This window comes from Rhea pennata, assembly GCF_028389875.1.
Source record: "Rhea pennata isolate bPtePen1 chromosome 34 unlocalized genomic scaffold, bPtePen1.pri SUPER_34_unloc_1, whole genome shotgun sequence".
Classification (NCBI taxonomy): Eukaryota; Metazoa; Chordata; class Aves; order Rheiformes; family Rheidae; genus Rhea; species Rhea pennata.
In genome coordinates this window covers 71,012-90,233 of record NW_026907590.1, presented here as the reverse complement: position 1 = coordinate 90,233, position 19,222 = coordinate 71,012, and the positions used below count along the sequence as shown (strand labels likewise).

General features: G+C 72.8%; 3 protein-coding genes across 4 annotated transcripts; 1 reads left to right on the top strand and 2 right to left on the bottom strand.

Annotated features, from left to right (window-relative positions):
- Nucleotides 1–345: 345 nt before the first annotated feature.
- ATXN2L (ataxin 2 like) lies at nucleotides 346–7,202 on the top strand. Its single transcript, XM_062600719.1, is given in 24 exon segments — nucleotides 346–386; nucleotides 675–788; nucleotides 1,482–1,518; nucleotides 1,624–1,680; nucleotides 1,764–1,835; nucleotides 1,908–2,058; nucleotides 2,137–2,261; nucleotides 2,335–2,426; nucleotides 2,511–2,714; nucleotides 2,793–2,956; nucleotides 3,044–3,148; nucleotides 3,234–3,441; nucleotides 3,443–3,528; nucleotides 3,603–3,670; nucleotides 3,739–4,007; nucleotides 4,081–4,150; nucleotides 4,224–4,370; nucleotides 4,456–4,528; nucleotides 4,640–4,827; nucleotides 5,453–5,582; nucleotides 5,652–5,773; nucleotides 5,863–6,075; nucleotides 6,490–6,679; nucleotides 6,755–7,202. Coding segments are annotated over 24 exon segments (2,976 nt in total). The 3' UTR covers nucleotides 6,805–7,202.
- TUFM (Tu translation elongation factor, mitochondrial) lies at nucleotides 7,121–11,862 on the bottom strand. Its single transcript, XM_062600748.1, has 11 exons — nucleotides 11,794–11,862; nucleotides 11,462–11,508; nucleotides 11,241–11,382; nucleotides 10,714–10,880; nucleotides 10,070–10,174; nucleotides 9,370–9,534; nucleotides 8,302–8,434; nucleotides 8,112–8,216; nucleotides 7,889–8,040; nucleotides 7,692–7,811; nucleotides 7,121–7,605 (listed from the first exon to the last, which is right to left on the bottom strand). Exons 1-11 carry the CDS (start codon nucleotides 11,840–11,842, stop codon nucleotides 7,432–7,434), a joined length of 1,359 nt encoding a protein of 452 aa, XP_062456732.1. The 5' UTR covers nucleotides 11,843–11,862; the 3' UTR covers nucleotides 7,121–7,431.
- A 384-nt stretch (nucleotides 11,863–12,246) lies between these two features.
- RABEP2 (rabaptin, RAB GTPase binding effector protein 2) lies at nucleotides 12,247–16,006 on the bottom strand. 2 transcript variants are annotated; one of them, XM_062600733.1, is made up of 11 exons: nucleotides 15,816–16,005; nucleotides 14,966–15,238; nucleotides 14,782–14,888; nucleotides 14,346–14,687; nucleotides 14,136–14,252; nucleotides 13,960–14,058; nucleotides 13,709–13,852; nucleotides 13,019–13,208; nucleotides 12,759–12,935; nucleotides 12,597–12,665; nucleotides 12,247–12,508 (listed from the first exon to the last, which is right to left on the bottom strand). In XM_062600733.1, the coding sequence occupies exons 1-9, from the start codon at nucleotides 15,820–15,822 to the stop codon at nucleotides 12,916–12,918; spliced, it is 1,299 nt and encodes a 432-aa protein (XP_062456717.1). In that variant the 5' UTR covers nucleotides 15,823–16,005; the 3' UTR covers nucleotides 12,247–12,508; nucleotides 12,597–12,665; nucleotides 12,759–12,915. The 2 variants fall into 2 exon arrangements, with proteins under 2 accessions (XP_062456717.1, XP_062456716.1); XM_062600732.1 differs by having other exon boundaries at nucleotides 14,346–14,658; nucleotides 14,782–15,238; nucleotides 15,816–16,006.
- Nucleotides 16,007–19,222: the final 3,216 nt, after the last annotated feature.

The following is a 19,222-nucleotide window of genomic DNA, read 5'->3' as shown; positions in this document are numbered from 1 at the left end:
CCCCGAGGCACGCGCAGGCGCGGCCGCCGGAGGCGGGGAGGCGGCGGGCGGCCGCCGCGCATGCGCCGCGCGCGGCCGGCGGGGGGGGCGGCGCCCTTTGTGGCCGCGTCGCGCATGCGCGCCGGGACTTTTTTTTTTTTTTTTTTTTTTTTTTTTTTTTTTCTGGCGGCGGAGGAAACGCGCGTGAAGCGAAGCCGGTGCTCGGCCGGGGGAGGGGGGGAGAGGGGCAGGCTCGTTTCCTGCGCCCGCCCCGGAGGTCACGTGAGCCGCAGGGGGGAAAGCGGGGGGGAGGGGGAAGAAGAGAGAAATTAAAAAAAAGAAAAAAAAAAAAAGCCGGCGCGGCGCATGCGCGGTGTCTCCCCGCCCATTGTGCGGAGGGACACAGGGCGCGAGGGGAGGCGCGCGCTGCGGCCGCCGGCGCCCCGGCCCCCCCCGCCGCCGCCGCCCGCCCCCGTCGGCTCCGCCGCGCCCGGCTCCGCGCGCGCCGCCGCCGCCCGCCGCCCGCCGCCGCCGCCCCGCGCGCGCCCCCGGGCGGGGGGGCCGCCCCGCGCGCCGCCGGGCCCCGCCGCCGCCATGTTGAAGCAGCCGCAGCCGCTGCCCCCGCAGCCCCCCGCCGCCGCCGCGGCGCCGCCCGCCGCCCGCAAGGCCCCGCCGCCGCCGCCGCCCGCCGCCAGCCCCAACGGCAGCCTCAGTCCCGGCGGCGGCGGCGGCGCCCGCGCGGCCCCGGCGGCCGCGGCCCCCGGCGGCGCGGGAGGGGGGGGAGGCCCCGGAGGAAGCGGCGGCACCAGGTAACATCCGGGTCCTGCCGAGGGGAGGGGGCGCTGGGGGGGGGGGGTCCCGGCCCCGCGCGGGGGGGCGCGTGCTGGAGGAGGGGAGGAAAAGGAGGGAGGCCGGCGCTGATTGGCCGGCGGCGCGGCCAATCAGGGCGGGGGGGAAGGGGCACGTGGGGGGTGGACCCCCCCCCATGGGGCTGGAGGGGCCCAGGTGTCCGGGCGGGGGGAGGGGCCTCCCCGGCGGGGCCCAGGTGTCCGGGAGGTGTCATCAGCGGGATCTCCCGGCGCAGCGGGGACCCAGGCGTCCGGGCCCCCCACCGGGAGCGACCAGGTGTCGCTGTGCCCCTGTCAGTGGGGTCTGGGGCCCAGGTGTCTGCCCCTCCCCCCCAGTGGGACCCAAGCATCTGCCCCCCCCATCAGCACAGACCAGAGACCCAGGTGTCGTGTGTCCCCCCCCCGCCGCCATCAGCGGGGTTTGGGGCCCAGGCGTCCGGGCCCTCCTGCAGCAATTGGCAGGCAGCACCGTCTCCTGCTGCTGTGCGCGAGGCCCGGGTGGCTGAGGGGTCCCGGTTTGGCGACACCCCCACCCCGCGAGGGCCCCTTTGCGCAGGGCCGGCCCTTCGTGCCCTCTGCTGCCCCCTGAGCCGGGGGGCAGGTGTGCGGGCTCTGCCGGGGCCCAAGCTGGCCAACCCCTCGCTTGTGTTTCAGGGGCCAGAGCACGGGGAAGGGGCCCCCGCCGGTGCCGGTAAGTGAGGAGCGTGCAGGGGCGGCGCGGGGAGGGCCCCGAGACGTCTCAGCCCCCGGCGCCTGCCTGATTCGGGGGGGGCTCACCCCTTTCCCCTCCCCGCAGGTCTTCGAGGGCGTCTACAACAACTCCCGCATGCTGCACTTCCTCACAGCCGTGGTGGTGAGTTGGCGGGGCGGCTCGGGCGCCGCCGGAGGCGCGGCGAGGCCGGGCCTGTCCCCATGGCTGCCCCCTCTCCCGCCCAGGGCTCCACCTGCGACGTCAAAGTGAAGAACGGCAGCACTTTCGAGGGCATCTTCAAGACACTGAGCTCCAAGGTGAGTGTGGGGAGCGGCCCTGGTCCCGGAGCGACGGCCCGGCCCCGCCATGACGCCCGCCTGCCCCCGCAGTTTGAGCTGGCGGTGGACGCCGTGCACCGAAGAAACCCTGATCAGCCCTCTGGCCCCAAGCGCGAGGACATTGTGGACACCATGGTCTTCAAACCTGCCGACGTCATGCTGGTGCACTTCCGCAACGTGGACTTCAACTACGCCACGAAAGGTGCTGGGCAGGGGGCGACCAGGCTGCAGGGGCCGCGGGCGACGGCCAGGTCTCACCGTCGCCCGTGCCCCACCACAGATAAATTCACCGACTCGGCCATCGCCATGAACTCGAAGGTGAACGGGGAGCACAAGGAGAAGGTGCTGCAGCGCTGGGAGGGCGGTGACAGCAACAGCGACGACTACGACCTGGATTCAGACATGGTGAGGGCCGGGGCCGGGTCCGGGGCCGCGGTGCAGCATGGCGCGATGGACGCTGACCCCTCTTCTCCCGCAGTCCAACGGGTGGGACCCCAACGAGATGTTCAAGTTCAACGAGGAGACCTACGGCGTGAAGACCACCTACGACAGCAGCCTGGCCTCCTACACGTGAGTGCGCGGGAGGCGAGGGGCGGCGGGGCCCGCCGCTGCGGGGAGCCCCCGGCCGGGCTGACGCCGCGCGGCGCCCCACAGGGTGCCCCTGGAGAAGGACAACTCGGAGGAGTTCCGGCAGCGGGAGGCCCGGGCGGCCCAGCTGGCACGGGAGATCGAGTCGAGCCCCCAGTACCGGCTCCGCATCGCCATGGAGAACGACGACGGGCGCACGGAGGAGGAGAAGCACAGCTCGGTGCAGCGCCAGGGCTCGGGACGCGACAGCCCCAGCCTGGCCGCCGCCAGGTCGGCGCCGCCGCGTCCCCGGCCCCTCTTGTTGCCGGTGCCCCCCACCCCGCGTAACCCCCCCGGCCCTGTCCGCAGGGAGAACAAGTACAACCCGCTGCCGCAGCGCGTGCGGGATGGCTCGCGCGGCGGCGTCCGCTGCGGCTCCTCCCGCGGCGGGCGGCCTGGCGTGGGCTCCCTCCCGCCCCGGGGTGCCCCCCACCACGCCGACCCCGGCCCGGAGCAGCGCGGCATCAACGGAGGTGAGAGCGGCGCTGGCGCCGGACTGGGCCAGGGGCTCAGCTGCCCCTTCCTCACCCCGCTGCACCTCCCCCCTACCCCTTTTCCAGGGCCATCCCGCATGTCTCCGAAGTCGCAGCGCCCCATCCGGGGGGCCAAGACGGCATCATCTCCAGGCGGGCGCCCCACTGAGGCCTCCCCAGCGCCGCCGGCAGGTGGGGAAGAGCCGGGGGGCGGCAGTGGTGGGGGGCAGCCGCCAGCCCCCTGCTCCGCTCGCCTCACTGTTGCCTCTCCCGGCAGCAGGACGCATGTATCCGCCGCGCTCCCCCAAGGCGGCCGTGCCGGCCCCGGCCTCCCCCCAGGACCCGCCGGCGGCCGGCCCTGCCGCCCCCCCCGGGGGACGGGCGGACGGTGCTGGAGGCTGCGGCGCCCCCCAACCCGCCGTCCCCCAAGGCTGCGGCCCCCCCAGCGGATGGCAAGGACCGCGGAGCCCCCCCTTTTGCCCCCCCCACCAAGGAGGCGCCGGCAGCCAAGGACGCTGGACGGGCCCTGGAGGCCCCGGGGCCCCCAGAGCCCCCCAAAGCACCTGGCAAAGGTGAGGGGGCTCAGCCGGGGCTGGGGGGAACGGGGCCGGGGTGGCCCCCGTCTCACCCCGCTCTCCCCCCGCAGCCGGGCTGCAGACGGAGCAGCAGCGCAGTCAGCTGGAGGAGCTGCGCAAGTTCGGCGCCCAGTTCAAGGTGAGGCCGCGGGGCGGCCGTGGGGCGGCTGTGGGGCCGGCAGGCGCTCACCTCCCCTCTGCCCGCAGCTCCAGTCCAGCAGCGCCCCGGACGCCGGCCTGGAGCCATTCCCGCCTCGGGCCAAGGAGCCCCCCGAGGGCAAAGGGAAGGAGAAGGGCCCCGAGGCGGGGGGGGGCAAGCCCCCCGAGGAGGGCCCTGGCCCCAAGGGCGCCCCGGAGCCGCCGCCGGACGGCGGGAAGGAGGAGAAGGCGGGGGATGAGGACGGCCCTGAGCGGCCCCCGGGGACCCCCCCGGGCAAGGGCGAGGGCGACGACAAGGAGGAGGGACCCGTCTCGGAGTGAGTGCCGGCGGCGGGGGCGGCGCGGGGGGCGCCCGGGGCCGCGGCTCACTGCCCCCCCTCCCCGTTCCAGGCAGGTGAAGAAGTCGACGCTGAACCCCAACGCCAAGGAGTTCAACCCCTCCAAGACGCTGCTGGCGGTGGTGAGCGGTGCCGGGGGGCGGGGGCGGCCCCGCTCGCACGGGCGGCCCCGCTCACCCCGCGCTCTCCCCCCAGAACAAGGCCGCCAGCACGCCCACCTCCCCGGGGCCGCGCACCCACTCCACCCCCTCCATCCCGGTGCTCGCCGCAGGGCAGAGCGGCATGTACAGCCCCCAGTACATCTCCTACATACCTCAGATCCACATGAGCCCCGCCGTGCAGGTGAGCCGGGCCGGGCCGGGCGGGGGGCCGAGGGGGATGGGCCCAGGCGTCCGGGCTGCCCCCAACCGCTCCCTCCCCCCCGCAGGCGCCCCAGATGTACTCCTACCCTGTCTCCAACTCGGTGCCCGGCCAACAGGGCAAGTACCGGGGGGCCAAAGGTGAGTGCGCGCTGCCGCCCCCCTCGCCGCGGGGCCGCCCGCGCCCCCGCCTCGCCGTGGGGCTGGCCCGGCGCTGCCCTCAGCCTCCGTCCGCGTGTGTCCCCCCAGCAGGGTCGCTCCCCCCGCAGCGCTCGGACCAGCACCAGCCGGCCTCGGCGCCCCCCATCATGCAGGCGGCGGCGGCGGCAGGGCCTCCGCTGGTGGCGGCCACCCCGTACTCCTCCTACATCTCCTACAACCCCCAGCAGTTCACGGGGCAGCCGGCCATGATGCAGCCCATGGCCCACTACCCCTCGCAGGTACAGGCGCAGAGCTGCTACAGCTGGACAGGGAGGGGAGCAGAGCGGAGATGTGGGGCGGACAAGGGTGCACAGACGCGCGAGACAGGTGGACAGGAGATCAGGAGATGCTGTAGTGGGGGGGTGACATGGACAATGGGGTTTGGTACAGCCAAGCACATTGTTAACGGACAGAACACAGTACAGGCGGGCAGACGGGTGTAATACAGTTGGGCACAGATGGGATTGCAGCGTGGGCAAGAGAGAGGTGACTGACTTAGCACTTACCTGGATGAGGTGTAGCTGGATCCAGGTAACACAAATGGATGAGGGTACAGGCAGATAAGATGGGCGTGGTACATCCAGGTGCAGTGAGGTGCTACAGGCGATTACAGGGTGTCAGCTGGGTGAAGAAAAGTAGGCGAAAGCTAAGTCCAAGTTAGGCAGATGCAGCAGTCGGATGAGCGGGAACACGGTAGTCAGCCAGAGAACGAGCCATCAGGACTGGGGAAGAGCGCGGTAGGCGTAGGTGACGCGATACAGCCGAAGACGCACCGCAGCGAGGGAGGGACATGGTACAGTCGGCCAGGCAGGAGGATGTGCTACAGCCGGCCGGCCCAGCGCGCTCTCCCTCTCCCCCCCACAGCCGGTCTTCGCCCCGATGCTCCAGAGCAACCCCCGGATGATGGCGTCGGGCAGCCACCCCCAGGCCATCGTCTCCTCCTCCGCCCCCCAGTACCCCCCGGCCGAGCAGCCCGCGCCCCAGACACTCTATGGTGAGTCCAGTCCCTTCCGCCCCCGCGCCACCCCCGCACCGCCCCGCGGCTGACGGTGCCTCCCCGCAGCCACCGTGCACCAGTCGTACCCCCACCACGCCGCCCCGCTGCACCCGCACCAGCCCCAGCCCGCCACCACGCCGACGGGGAGCCAGCAGCCGGCCCAGCACGCCGCCCCCAGCCCCGTGCAGGTACCGCCCGCCGCGGAGGGTCCCGGGGGGGGGGCTGCGCGGCTTCCGACCGTCCACTGACGGCCCCGCCTGTGCCCCGCCGCCGGCAGCACCAGGCCGGGCAGCCCCCGCACCTCGGGGGGGCCCAGCAGCAGCAGAGCCTCTACCACGCGGCCACGCTGACGGCCACGCCGCCCTCCATCACCCCCGGGCCCGGCGCCCAGTCGCCCCAGAGCAGCTTCCCCCAGCAGGCCGCCGTCTACGCCATCCACGCGCACCAGCAGCTCCAGCACGGCTACTCCAACATGGCCCACGTCACCCAGGTGGGCCGCGGCGGCGCCACGGGACGTGGCGGGTGCCGGGGGCGCGGCGGGTGACTGCAGCGGTTGACGGGATGTGGCAGGTGACGGGGGTGGTGGGTGACAGAGGGAATGTGGTGAGCGATGGGGGATGCAGCGGTTTATGGGACGCAGCGTGCAACAGGCAGCGGGGACGCGACGGGTAGCAGGATGCAATAGGCGACGGCGACCCGATAGTAACGGGAAACACGGTGCGCAACGAGTGACAAACAACAGGGCACAAATACAACAGCTAACGGGCAGCGCGGCAGCTAACAGACACGACGGTTAACGGGGGTCCGTGACAGTTAACGGGGGTCGCGACGGCTAACGGATGTGACGTAACGGGGGCTGCGACGGTTAACGGGGGTCCGCGGCTCCGCGCCGCCCTCCCTGCAGGCCCACGTGCAGACGGGGCTCCCGGCGGCGCCGCCCCCCCACCCGGGGGCCCCCCACCCGCCCCAGGTGATGCTGCTCCACCCCCCACAGAGCCACGGGGGGCCCCCCCAGGGCGGGGTGCCCCAGAGCGCGGTGCCGGCCCTCTCGGCCTCCACCCCCTCGCCCTACACCTACATCGGGCACCACCAAGGTGAGTCGGGGGACGGGCGGGGGGGGGCGGCGGGTGCCCCCCTCGGCGCTCACCCGCCGTCTCCTCTCCTTGCAGTCCAGTCTCACCCGTCCCAGCAGCTCCCCTTCCACCCCCCGGGGAACTGACGCCCGCCCCAGCGGCAGCCTGACCCGGCCCGGCCCGGCCCGCCAGCTCGACCAAGCACCTTTTCCTTTGCGTTCGTCTGGGGGAGCGCCGGGGGGGGGAGGGAAAAGGGGCCGCCGCTCTGCCCCTTCCTTCCCCCCCCCGCTCCCGGAGACCCCCAAGCTTTATTTTCTATTATTTATAACTGAGGGAAAGAAAAAGAAAGGCGAAAAACAAACACCCAACCAAAAGCAAGAATCGGGCCGCTAAAGCAGAGAAGTTTTTCGGTCTCCGCTTCCCCCGTCCCTCCCCCGTCAACTCGAACAAAGGAGCCGCCGCGACGCCACACTCGGACTTTTTATTACGTTAAAAAAAATATTTAAAAATTAAAAAAAAAAAATAAAATCTTAAACTAACTTCAGCCGGGACTGGGGTGCGTGTGTGGGGCGCCGCGAGCCCTTCCCAGAGACAGCCGGAGCCGCGGCCGCGTTTCCAGACCTTTATTAACGGGCGGGGGCCGTGCGGCGTCGCCTCTGCCCGCCGCCGGCTGTGCGTCCCCCGTCCACCGCCGGCTGTGCGGCCCCCCCGCCGGCGCCTGGGGACCCCCGCCGGCGGCCACCCCCCACCTGTGGCTCCACGGCGGCCGCCCGCTACCCCCAGTTGATGGCCTCGTCCTCGGGGCCGAGCTGCAGCGTCTTGGTGACGACGCCGGTGCCGATGGTGCGGGAGCCATCGCGCAGGGTGAAGCGCTGGCCCTGCTCCAGCACCATGGGCTGCCGCAGGATGAGGCTCAGCTGCGTGTCCTCGCCCGGCATCACCATCTCCTGTGGGGCGGGGAAAGGGGTGAGGGGGGGGGGCGGTGCCGTGGGTCGCACCGTGGGTCGCGCCGTGGGGCCAGGGCTCTCCCTACCTTGTCCGGCGGCAGCAGCACGCGGCAGGCGATGTCCCAGGTGTGGGAGAACATCACGGGCATGTAGTGCGCAACGAAGGGCTTGTGCCGCCCCCCCTCCTGGGGGCTGAGGATGTAAACCTGGGGGGCGGGGGCGGGCGTCAGGGGCTGCCCCATGGCGCACCCGCCCCACGGCCGCCCCCCCCCGCCTCGCACACCTGCGCCTCCACCTTCTGGTGGGCCCGCAGCGAGCCGGGCTTCCCCATGACCATGCCTCGGCGCACGTCCTCCCGCTTGAGCCCCCGCAGCAGCGCCCCCAGGTTGTCCCCGGCCTCCGCCCGCTCCAGGCTCTTGTGGAACATCTCGATGCCTGTGGGGAGAAGGGAGTCAGCGCCGTGGGGCCGCCGTGCTGCGGGGACGGGCCGCGGGGCGGCCGCCTACCCGTCACCACCGTCCGCAGGTTACGGTTGTAGCCCAGGAACTCGCACTCGTCGCCCTTGCGGATGGTACCGCGCTCCAGCGTCCCCGTCACCACCGTGCCGCGGCCTGCGGGGCAGAGCAGGGGGACTGGTCAGGGCTTGGCTCGGCACGGGGGGAGGTGTCCATGAGGCCGCCGTGGGGCAGGACCTACCGGGGATGGAGTGGACGGACTCGACGGGCAGCAGAAAGGGCTTGTCGAGGTCGCGGACGGGCAGCGGGATGTGGGTGTCGATGGCCTCCAGCAGCTTCAGCACCGAGTTCAGCCCCAGCTCGGGGTCCCGCTGCTGTGGGGCGCAGTGGGGTGGGGTGGGGTCAGCAGAGGGGCAGAGCGGGGGGAACGGAGGGGCAGGCTGTGGGGCACAGCAGGGGCTGAACAGGGACAGGCCACAGGACACCGAGGGGGCACAGAGGGGCACAAGCTCAGGCTATGGGGGAAGATGTGTGGGGCGGAGCCTGTGATGGGGGTGGAGCCTTCAGCAGGAGGCAGGGCCAGGCCTCACCTCCAGGGCGGCACCTATGGCAGGGGCGGAGCCAGGCCCAGCTGCAGGGCTCAGGGGGCGGAGCCACACAGAGGGGTGGGGCCTAGGCTCACCTCTAGGGACCGGGGATAGGGCCAAGGCTGGGGGGGCGGGGCCAGGCTCACTGTGAGGGTGCAGGGGGCGGAGCTGGGGATGGGGCAGGGCCGGGCTCACCTCGAGGGCAGGGCCAGGCCCAGGGGGCGGGCCCAGGGATGGGGCGGGGCCAGGGCCAGGGGCGGGGCCAGGGATGGGGCGGGGCCGGGCCCAGGGGGCGGGGCCGGGCTCACCTCGAGGGCGCAGAGGGCGGAGCCGGGGATGGGGCAGGGCCAGGCCCAGGGGGCGGGGCCGGGGATGGGGCGGGGCCGGGCCCAGGGGGCGGGGCCGGGGATGGGGCGGGGCCGGGCTCACCTCGAGGGCGCAGAGGGCGGAGCCGGGGATGGGGCGGGGCCAGGCCCAGGGGGCGGGGCCGGGGATGGGGCAGGGCCGGGCTCACCTCGAGGGCGCAGAGGGCGGAGCCGGGGATGGGGCGGGGCCAGGCCCAGGGGGCGGGGCCGGGGATGGGGCAGGGCCGGGCCCAGGGGGCGGGGCCGGGCTCACCTCGAGGGCGCAGAGGGCGGAGCCAGGGATGGGGCAGGGCCAGGCCCAGGGGGCGGGGCCGGGGATGGGGCGGGGCCGGGCCCAGGGGGCGGGGCCGGGCTCACCTCGAGGGCGCAGAGGGCGGAGCCCACCACGACGGGCGTCCGCTCCCCGTCGTAGCCGAACTCGGTGAGCAGCTCCCGGACCTCGAGCTCCACCAGGTCGAGCATCTCCTGGTCCGGCACCGCGTCCGCCTTGTTCACATACACCACCATGTGCTGCACCCCGACCTGGCGGGCGGCCGCGGGGGTCAGCCCCACGGCGCCCCGCCCCACGGCGACGCAGAGCCCTGAGGGCCCCTGCTGCCCCACACGTCTCACCTGCCTACGCCATCCCACACCTCCGACCCCCACTGCCTCCTCCCCCCAAAGCTCTGGACCTGCCCCACGTGTGCTCCTGACCCCCACCGGCTGCGTCGCACAACCCCCCACACCTGCCCCCCACACCTCCCCAGATCCCCACAGCTGCCCCTTGTACCCCCTAGACTCCAGACCTGCCCCACCTATCTCTAGTCTGCCCCCACACCCCCAGAGTTCCCCGTGGGTGCCCCATGTTCCCCCCCCCAGATCCTCAGACCTGCCCCACACACCCCAGTCTGCCCCATGCACCTCCCAAATACCTAGACCTGCCCCACATGCACCCAGATGCCTAAACTTGCCCCACACATCCTCACAGCTTCCCCCACAATCCCTCTACCTGCACCACACAACCCTCCAAGCCCCCAGACCTGCCCCACAGAGCCCCCCCCCACCAGCAGCCCCACACCTGCTTGGCCAGCAGTAAGTGCTCCCGGGTCTGTGGCATTTGCCCGTCGGTCGCAGCCACCACCAGGATGCAGCCGTCAAGGGGGGCTGTGCCCGTGATCATGTTCTGGGGGGCAGAGAGGGGTCGTTAGCAGCCCAAAGCAGGGGGAAGGGGGCAGGATGCAGCAGGGGGGGGGTTGGGGTCACCCAGGCAGATCCACAGGGACAAGCACAAACTCCAGCAAGCAGAAGTGATCCCAGGTGCATAGCAGAGCTGGGCAGGGGGCAAGTAGGGGCCCTTAGGGGCAGGATGGGCTTGGGGGGGGCGAGCAGGCAGGAGACCCCCCCAGCAACAGCAGGACTCTAGGGAGCTGGGATAGAGCAAGAAGAGACCATCAGGGGACAAAATGGAGCATGGAAAACCCAGGACAATGGGCAGCAGAGTAGATCCCATAGCGCAATGGGGCAAGGCAGTTCCAGGGGGAGCAATGGGGCAAGTGGGGACTCTCGGGGGGTAAAATCATGGAGGGAGAGACCGCTGGTGCGGCAGCGTAGATCCCATGAGGTCGGACAGAGCAGGGGAGCTCTGAGGGCAGGACCAGACCTGGGGAGGGGGGCGGTGGGGGGGAAGAGGCAGGCAGGGCCTGGCGGGGGGAGCCCCAACACCTTGACGTAGTCGGCGTGGCCGGGGCAGTCGGTGTGGGCGTAGTGGCGGTTGGCCGTGGCGTACTCCACGTGGGCCGCGTTGATGGTGATGCCACGGGCCCGCTCCTCCGGCGCGTTGTCGATCTCCTCGTAGCGCTTGAACTGCGCGCTGCCCGACTCCGACAGGACTGCGGGCGTCAGTCGGGGCTCAGGACCCACCGCCAACGCCCCCCGGAAGCCGGGGTCCCCCCCCACCGAGCTCTGCGCACCCAGGAAGGGGCAAGGCCCCGGACACCTGGTCCCTCCCGCACCAGGATCTGGGAGCCCAGAGGCCTCCGTACCTGGATGCCGGGGCTCCCTCTGCCCCGCCCTAAGGGGCAGGACGGGGTCAAGAGCCGGGGTGGGGGGTTCCCTCAGGATGCCAGCACTCCCCCTCCCCTACGCGCTGGGAAACGGCCGCCCGGACGCCTGGGCTCCCTCTCCAGGGGCTAAGATGGGCCCTGGGGGTGCCCAGGTGCCCCAGCCCTCCCCCCGACCCCAAACCCTACTTTTGGTGATGGCGGCGGTCAGCGTGGTCTTGCCGTGGTCCACGTGCCCGATGGTGCCCACGTTGACGTGGGGCTTGTCCCGCACGTAGGTCTTCTTAGCCTCGGCCGCGAGGCCGCGCCGGGGGTGGGGGCCGGGGGGGGCCTGCGGGGAGGCGGAGGGCGTCAGCGGGAGGGTCCAGCGCCACAGCTCCCCCGATGCCCCCCCGCCCCCCAGCACTCACCGTGCCCAGGGCGCCCAGCAGGAGCCGCGGCAGGCGGCTCTGGAGACCTGCGGGAGACACGGGGAGGTCACGGGGGCCCTGCGGGGTCTCGAGGAGGGAGTCCCCGGACGCCTGGGTCCCCGGGAAGGGCCTGGGGGGGCGGACGTCTGCGCCCGTGGGGGGGGCTGGGGGAAAGGGGTCCCCGGGCGCCGGGCCTCCCCCCCTCCCCACGTGCCCTTTGACCTTCACCCTTCGCTCCCCGCAGACCCCGACCCCCCTCCCCGCCCTCGGCGGCCCCCGCCCGCCCCCTCCCCGCTCCGCCCGCCCCGGCCGCGTCCCCTCCCGGCTCGCACCGGCGGGTCCGCCCCCGGCCCCGCGCAGCAGCACCGCGGGCAGCGCCATGTTGCGCCTCCTTCCCCGCCCTCTCCACGGGAAATGACGACTCAAGTCCCGTTTCCGGTACAGCGCAGAAGTGCGGGAGGCGACGCTCTGTCCCACCGAGCAGCACCTAGGCACCACGGAGGACCCAGCTCTATGGTCGGAAAACGAGGCGCTCTGTTCCCAGCAGCAGCGCGCCACTCTCTGGTCCCGCCGCGGCGGCGCCGCTCTACCCTCTCCATGGTTCGGCAGCGGCCACTCTGCCCCCCCGGGCGAGCACTCCATGGCGGCGGAGGACCAGCTTCGGGCTGCGGCCGCTCTACCCCAGCCGTCGGCGATCGCACTCTATAGCCTTGGAGGACGGCCAGGCCGGGCCGCGGCGGGGGGAGGAGGGGTGACGGCACAGACAGACGCGGGACTGATACAGGACAGTTATAAAAACAGTTTTATTTTCCCCACACGGGCTAAGGGGGAGCGGCAGGTGCCCGGGGCCAGGAGGAGCCCGTGGCTCCAGGCACCACCAGTAACAGTCAGATGCAGTAACAGTCGGACACGGGCTGGGGGGCCCTCCCTGAGAGATGGGGCCGCCATGGGGGAACCCCGGTCGGCAGCAGCGGGGTCCCCTCAGGCCTCCTGCCCCCGCATCCCCTCCGCAAGGCTCCGGGGCGGCTCCGGGGAGGGGTCCCGGACCTGGAGGGGAGACAACGGGGGGGGGTGGGAGGGTGAGAGAAGGGGCTGGTGACGGGAGGCCGCAGCAGAGGGGTCCTCCTGCACTCACCTCTCCTGGCTCCCGCTGCGCTTGGAGCCGCCGCAGCTCCTGCTCCAGGCACTGTCCTCGCTGCTGGGCCTGGGGGTGGATGGCGGGGGGGTCAGGGTGACTCCTTCCCGGTGCGCGTCCTCCACACGCACGCACCCCGGCACCTCCTAGCTCCGGACGTACCTGCGTCAGCTCCTGCTGCAGCCGCTCCATCTCTGATCGGACGCTGCACAGGGAGGCTGGGGGCGACACGGGGGGTGGTTGGGGGGGCTCCAGGCTGCGCCGTGGGGCGAGCGCCCCTGTCCACTGCCCCGGGACCGGGGGGGTACGGACCAAGGCGTCACTCACCCTCCATGAGCTCTGCCGGCGATGGAGGAGGGAAGAAGAAAGCGTTAGGGGGAGGCAGTGCCCCCAGGCCCCCCGCCCCCCAGCACCCCCCTTACGGCTGTCCTCGCGCTGGGCGGCCGCCTGGGCGTCCAGCAGCCGCTGGAGCTGGGCCCGGGTCTCCCGCTCCTCCTGGAGCCGCTCCCGCAGCGAGGCGATCTCGATGCGGAGCCGCTCGGCCTCGTGCTGCCCGGCCCTCCGCTGCGCCTCGCCGGCCGCCCGCAGCCCGCGCACCAGCGCCTGCAGCTCCTGGGGGGCGGGCACAGCCGTGGGGCGCCCCGCCGCTGCCACCGGGGCTCCTCGGGGCCCCCCCCCAAAGGGACGTCCCCCAGCCCTGGGATGCATCTGCATGGATATATCCCCCAAGGGACATCCCCCCCTCTCCAGGACACGTCCCCCAGGGATGCATCCGCATAGGGACACCCCATCCCCGCCCAGCAGGACGGCCCCTGGCACCGGGACACGTCCCCCACGGACGCATCCCCATAGGAACATCCCCCCCCCCCCGGCAGGACGCCCCCTTGGGGACAGCCCCCCCCCCAGCAGGATGGCCCCTGGCACCGGGACACATCCCCCACGGATGTGTCCCCATAGGAACATCCCCCCCCCCAGCAGGATGGCCCCTGGTACCGGGACACATCCCCCACGGATGTGTCCCCATAGGAACATCCCCCCCCCCCCAGCAGGACGGCCCCTTGGGGACAGCCCGCCCCCCGCCCGGCGGGTGTCCCCCGCCCCGTCGGCGGTACCTGCGTGGAGCCGGGCAGGGGCTCGCCCGGGTCCCCGCTGTCCCCGGGGCCGGGAGGGCCCCGCTGCCCCCGCAGCCCCTCGTTCTCCTCGCTCAGGCGCTGCACCTCCACGCTCAGGCGCTTGTGGGACGCGGCCAGCTCGGCCTGGGGACACGGGGACGGGACGGGGGGGGTCAGCCCCGTCGCCGGGCGCCAGCCCCCGCGTCCCCCGGCACGCTGCGTCCCCCCCGCCGGGCCCCGCCCGCACCCACCATCTGCTCCTGGGTGCGTCGCTGCGTCTGGCTCACAGTGGCCTGGAGGTTTTGCAGCAGCCGCTCCGAGTCCTGGACCTGCCCCAGCAGCACCCGGACCTGCCGGAGGGACGGCATGGAGCGACGGACAGACGGACGGAGGGGGGGACGGACGGGCCGGGCGGCGGGGCCGGTACCTGCTTGGCGCAGTCCTCGCTGCTGCGTCCCAGGGCCTCCTCCAGCCTCTGGCGCTCACGGGCGGCCGCCTCCAGCCGCTCGCCCGCCTGCCGCAGGGCTTCGCGCTGCTGCCGGGCCTGCCGGGGCCCGGGGGGGGGGTCATGGCGGCGTCCCCCCCGCCTCGGCGGCCCCGTGCCCCAGCGGCCACCTGCCCCACGCCGCCGCCTCACCTCGTCCTGCAGCTGGGCCCAGGCGCCGTCGGGGACGAGCTGGAAGCCGGGGGGCGGCAGGTAGATGCTCTCGGGCACCAGCGTGGCGGTGGAGAGCAGCGAGGCGGTGTCGTCCTGCGCCGGGGCGCCGGAGCCAGCCACGGAGCCGGCGATGGAGAGGCTGTCGCAGCCGCCGGCGAAGGCCAGGCCGTCGTCGTCCTCGTCGGCGGAGAGCCGCGCCTCGGCGTCGCCCCGCAGCTCCCGGATCAGCGCCTCGGCCCGCGCCAGCCGGGCCCGCAGCTGGGCGATCTCCTCCTCCATGGGCTCCACCACGCTGCGGAGCCGCTGGGAGTCCTCCCGCGCCTGGGGCCGGGCGAGGGCGCACGGCGAGGGCGAGGGCTCCGGGCCCGCCGCGGCCCCCCGCCCGCCCCCCGCCCGCCTCCTCGCTGCCGCTCACCTTCTCCATCTGCAGCTCCAGCGAGTCCGGCGGAGGCTCCCGGGCGGCCGCGGGGCGCCGCTCCTGCCGCAGGGCCGCCAGCTGGGCCTCGTAGCCGCGGATGGAGTCTGGGGGGGCAGAGGGAGAGGCTGCGGGGGGCCGGGGGAGGCCCGGCGGCGCCCCGCAGGGGCGTCCCCGTCCCCACCTTTGAGGATGGCCTGCAGCGAGGCCACCTCCTCCTGGCACTGGCGCCGGACGGCAGCCACCGCCTCCTGCTTCGTGCTCTCGCTCACGGTGGCCACGGCCCGGACGGTCTCGGCCTCGGCCAGGGCGGCCGCCAGCTGCGCCCGCAGCGCCCGGATGGTGCCCTCGGCATCGCCGGCCCCTGGCGCCACAGCTGGGACCCCCGGCGCCCCGGGCGGGACCCCCGGCGCCGCGTCCCGCTCGCTGCCATCCGGCTCCCCACTTTTCTGCGGCCCTGTGAAGAGGGGAGAAAGTGGGGGTCTCCGCGTGGGGAGCCCGGCCCCACGGCCACCCCTCGTCCCAGGTCACCCCTGCAGCCCCCCTGAGCTGCCCCCATCTCCCCACAACACGTCTCCCAGTCCCCCCATAGACCCCTTGCAGCCCCTCAGCGACCCCCATAGCCCCCCCATGGCCCCGCAATAGCCCCCCTGCAGCCCCTCCATAAGCTCTTAGCCCCCAAAGCCGCACCAGACCCCTACAACCCCTCAGCCCCCACATGGGCCCCACAGCTCCCACATCTCCGCAGACACCCCCTCCAGTGCCCCCCACATGCCCCACAGCTCCCACATCCCCCCAGTACCCCAGTGCGCCCCACATACCCCATTGCTCCCGCATCCCCCCCTCAGAGCCCCTATAACCCCCTAGGGCCTCCCCCAGCCCCCCACTGTGCCCACAGCCCCTCAGAGCCCCCCACACGTCGCAGAGCCCCCACACGCCCCCGCCCCCCCCCCGGAGCCCCCCCAGCCCTACCATATTCCCCCACGTGCCCCACAGCCCCCCCCAGACCCCCCGAGCCCCCCACGTGGCCGCACCCTCCATCACCGCCGGCTCCGGCTCCGCTTCCGGGTTCGGCTCGGCGGGCGGAGCCGAACGGATCCGGAAAGAGCCGAGAGGATCCGCAAAAAGACGAGCGGATCCGGAAAAAACCGAGCGCTCGCAGCGCCGGAGAGGCCCGAGGGCTCGCGGCGGAAACGCCCGAAGCGGCTCGGGGGGAGCCGGAGACTCCCGAAGGGGCTCGGGGCTCCCCGGAAACGCCCGAAGCGGCTCGGGGGGAGCCGGAGACTCCCGAAGGGGCTCGGGGCTCCCCGGAAACGCCCGAAGCGGCTCGGGGGGAGCCGGAGACTCCCGAAGGGGCTCGGGGCTCCCCGGAAACGCCCGAAGCGCCTCGCCCCCCCCCAGCATGGCTCCCCAGCGTCCCCAGTGTTGCATCTGCCCCCTCAGTGCTCCCCAGCGCCCCCAGTGCCCCCCAGCTACCCAAAGACCCTTCACCAGTCCGCTTGGCCCCTCCATCACTGCCCCCAGTGCCTCCATCGTCCCCCAGAGCCTCCCAACCCCTCCATCACCCCCCATTTCCCCCTGAGCCCCTCATCACCCCCCCAACCCCTCCATCACCCCCCATTTCCCCCTGAGCCCCTCATCACCCCCCCAGCACCTCCATCACCCCCATTTTCCCCCACAAGCTCCCTGAGCCCCCACAAGCCCCCCAACCCCTCCATCACCCCCATTTTCCCCCCAAGCCCCCCCAACCCTTCCATCACCCCATTTCCCCCCAAGCCCCTCCATCGTCCCCCAGAGCCCTGCCACCCCCCTCCCCCCATGTCAACCAGCCAGGAAATGCCCCCCCCCCCCGCAGCCACTGTGGTCCCCGGGGGCAGGTGGGGGGGGCTGGGAGGGGACCTGGGGCTGGGGGGACCTGGCGTGGGGGGGCTAGGGGGGCAGCCGGGCTGGGGGGCTCTGCCCCAGGGGTCTGAGGGTGGGGAGATCCGGGGGGGGCAGGACCCCCCCACCCCCATCCCCCCCGCCACCTGCGCGGCCCCCGGGGACCCGGTCACGGTCCAGGGCCCGGGCGGTGACGCCGCGTCCGGCCCGTCCCCGTCCCCGCCGCGCAGGGAAGATGGCGCCCCGCCGCCCGGGCCTCGTCCCGCTGGTGCTGCTGGGGCTGGGGGTTGGCGTGGGCATCGGCATGGGCATCGGCACGGGGACCGAGGCCCCCCCGGGCACCCCCGCCCCCACCCTGCACGCCAATGCCACCGGTGCGACGGGGACCTGGGGGCGGGGGATGTGGGGATGGTGGCTGTGGAGGCCTTGGGCATTGGAGGTTGTGGGGGCTGGAGGCCATGGGGTTCACAGCCATGGAGATTGGGGCCATGGGGCTGGTGGCCATGGGGGCTGGAAGCCATGGGGCTGGTGGTCATGGGGGCTGGTGGCCATGGGGGCCAGAAGCCACGGGGACAGTGACCATGGAGGTTGGGGCTATGGGGAAGATGACCATGAAGATTGTGGCCATGGGGATGGTGGCTATGGGGATGGTGGCCATGGGGGCTGGTGGCCATGGGGGTTGGAAGCCATGGGGATGGTGGCCATGGAGGTTGGTGCCATGGGGAAGGTGGCCATGGGGGTTGGAAGCCATGGGGATGGTGGTCATGGGGGTTGGAAGCCAAGGGGATGGTAGTCATGGGGGTTGGAGGCCATGGGGATGGTGGCCGTGGAGCCCTTGGGCATTGAAGGTTGTGGGGGCTGGTGGCCATGGGGTTCACAGCCATGGAGGTTGGGGCCATGGGGCTGGTGGCCATGGGGGTTGGAAGCCATGGGGATGGTGGTCATGGGGGTTGGAGGCCATGGGCTGCACGGACAAGGAGGTTGCGGCCATGGGGATGGTGGCCATGGGGCTGGAAGCCATGGGGATGGTGGCCATGGAGGTTGGTGCCGTGGGGAAGGTGGCCATGGGGGTTGGAAGCCATGGGGATGGTGGTCATGGGGGTTGGAAGCCATGGGGGTGGTGGCCGTGGAGCCCTTGGGCATTGAAGTTTGTGGGGGCTGGAGGCCGTGGGGTTCACAGCCATGGAGGTTGGGGCCATGGGGCTGGTGGCCATGGGGGCTGGAAGCCATGGGGATGGTGGCCATGGAGGTTGGGGCCATGGGGAAGGTGGCCATGGGGGTTGGAAGCCATGGGGATGGTGGCCATGGAGGTTGGGGCCATGGGGAAGGTGGCCATGGGGGTTGGAAGCCATGGGGATGGTGGCCATGGAGGTTGGGGCCATGGGGAAGGTGGCCGTGGGGGTTGGAAGCCATAGGGGATGGTGGCCATGGAGGCTGGAGGCCAGGCAGTTCACAGCCACGGGGGTTCACAGCCATGGGGTGGGTGGCCATGGAGGTTGGGGCCATGGGATGGCTGGCCACGGGGACCGTGGGATTCAGAGTCATGAGGCTTGGGGGTCACGAGGCTGCTGTCCGTGAGGTCAAGGTCATGGGGGTTGGGAGCCATGGGGCTGGTGGCCATGGGACTTATGGCCGGGGGGGGGGGGTTAGATGGCCTTGGGGGGTGCTGGTAGCCCTGGGGTCATGGTGGCTACGGGGCAGTCCATGGCCCTGGGGGCGTGGCTGGTGGCACTGGTGGATCCCGTCGGCCTCAGGGGTGTTTTCGGCCCGGGGGGTGTTAGCGGCCGTGTGGGGTGCCGGTGGCCCTGAGGGTGTTGTTGGTGGCCCTGGGGGTGCTGGAGGCCCTGGGGTGTTACCTGTGGCCCAGGGGGTGTTGGTGGCGGTCATGGGGGCTGTTGGTGGCCCTGGAGTGTTGGTGGTCTGGTGGGCGCTGGTGGTGGCCCCGGGGGCGTTGCTGGTGGCCCGGGGGACATTGGTGGTGGCCCTGGGGTGCTGGTGGCGGGGGGGGGGCATTGGTGGTGCCCCAGGGGCATTGCCAGGGGTCCCAGGGTGCTGGTGGCCCAGGGGCGTTGCTGGTGGCCATAGGGGGGTTGCTGGTGGCCCCGGGGTGCGGTGGCGCCAGGGCTGTTGGTGGTGGCCATAGGGGGGTTGCTGGTGGCCCTGAGGTGCGGTGGCGCCAGGGCTGTTGGTGGTGGCCATAGGGGGGTTGCTGGTGGCCCCGGGGTGTGGTGGCGCCAGGGCTGTTGGTGGTGGCCATAGGGGGGTTGCTGGTGGCCCCGAGGTGCGGTGGCGCCAGGGCTGTTGGTGGTGGCCATAGGGGGGTTGCTGGTGGCCCCGAGGTGCGGTGGCGCCAGGGCTGTTGGTGGTGGCCATAGGGGGGTTGCTGGTGGCCCCGGGTGCGGTGGCGCCAGGGCTGTTGGTGGTGGCCATAGGGGGGTTGTTGGTGGCCCCGGGGTGCGGTGGCGCCAGGGCTGTTGGTGGTGGCCATAGGGGGGTTGCTGGTGGCCCCGAGGTGCGGTGGCGCCAGGGCTGTTGGTGGTGGCCATAGGGGGGTTGCTGG

Coding starts and splice junctions, on each gene's coding strand:
- RABEP2 (XM_062600732.1), bottom strand. Junction 14,253..14,345: donor GGGCCCAGCTGCAGGACGAG/GTGAGGCGGCGG, acceptor GGGCCCCGGCAG/GCCCGGCAGCAGCGCGAAGC. Junction 13,853..13,959: donor GACGCACCCAGGAGCAGATG/GTGGGTGCGGGC, acceptor CCGTGTCCCCAG/GCCGAGCTGGCCGCGTCCCA.
- TUFM (XM_062600748.1), bottom strand. CDS start 11,842: ATGGCGCTGCCCGCGGTGCTGCTGCGCGGGGCCGGGGGCGGACCCGCC. Junction 11,509..11,793: donor GGCCGGGGGCGGACCCGCCG/GTGCGAGCCGGG, acceptor TGTCTCCCGCAG/GTCTCCAGAGCCGCCTGCCG. Junction 8,041..8,111: donor CCTGCGGACGGTGGTGACGG/GTAGGCGGCCGC, acceptor TTCTCCCCACAG/GCATCGAGATGTTCCACAAG.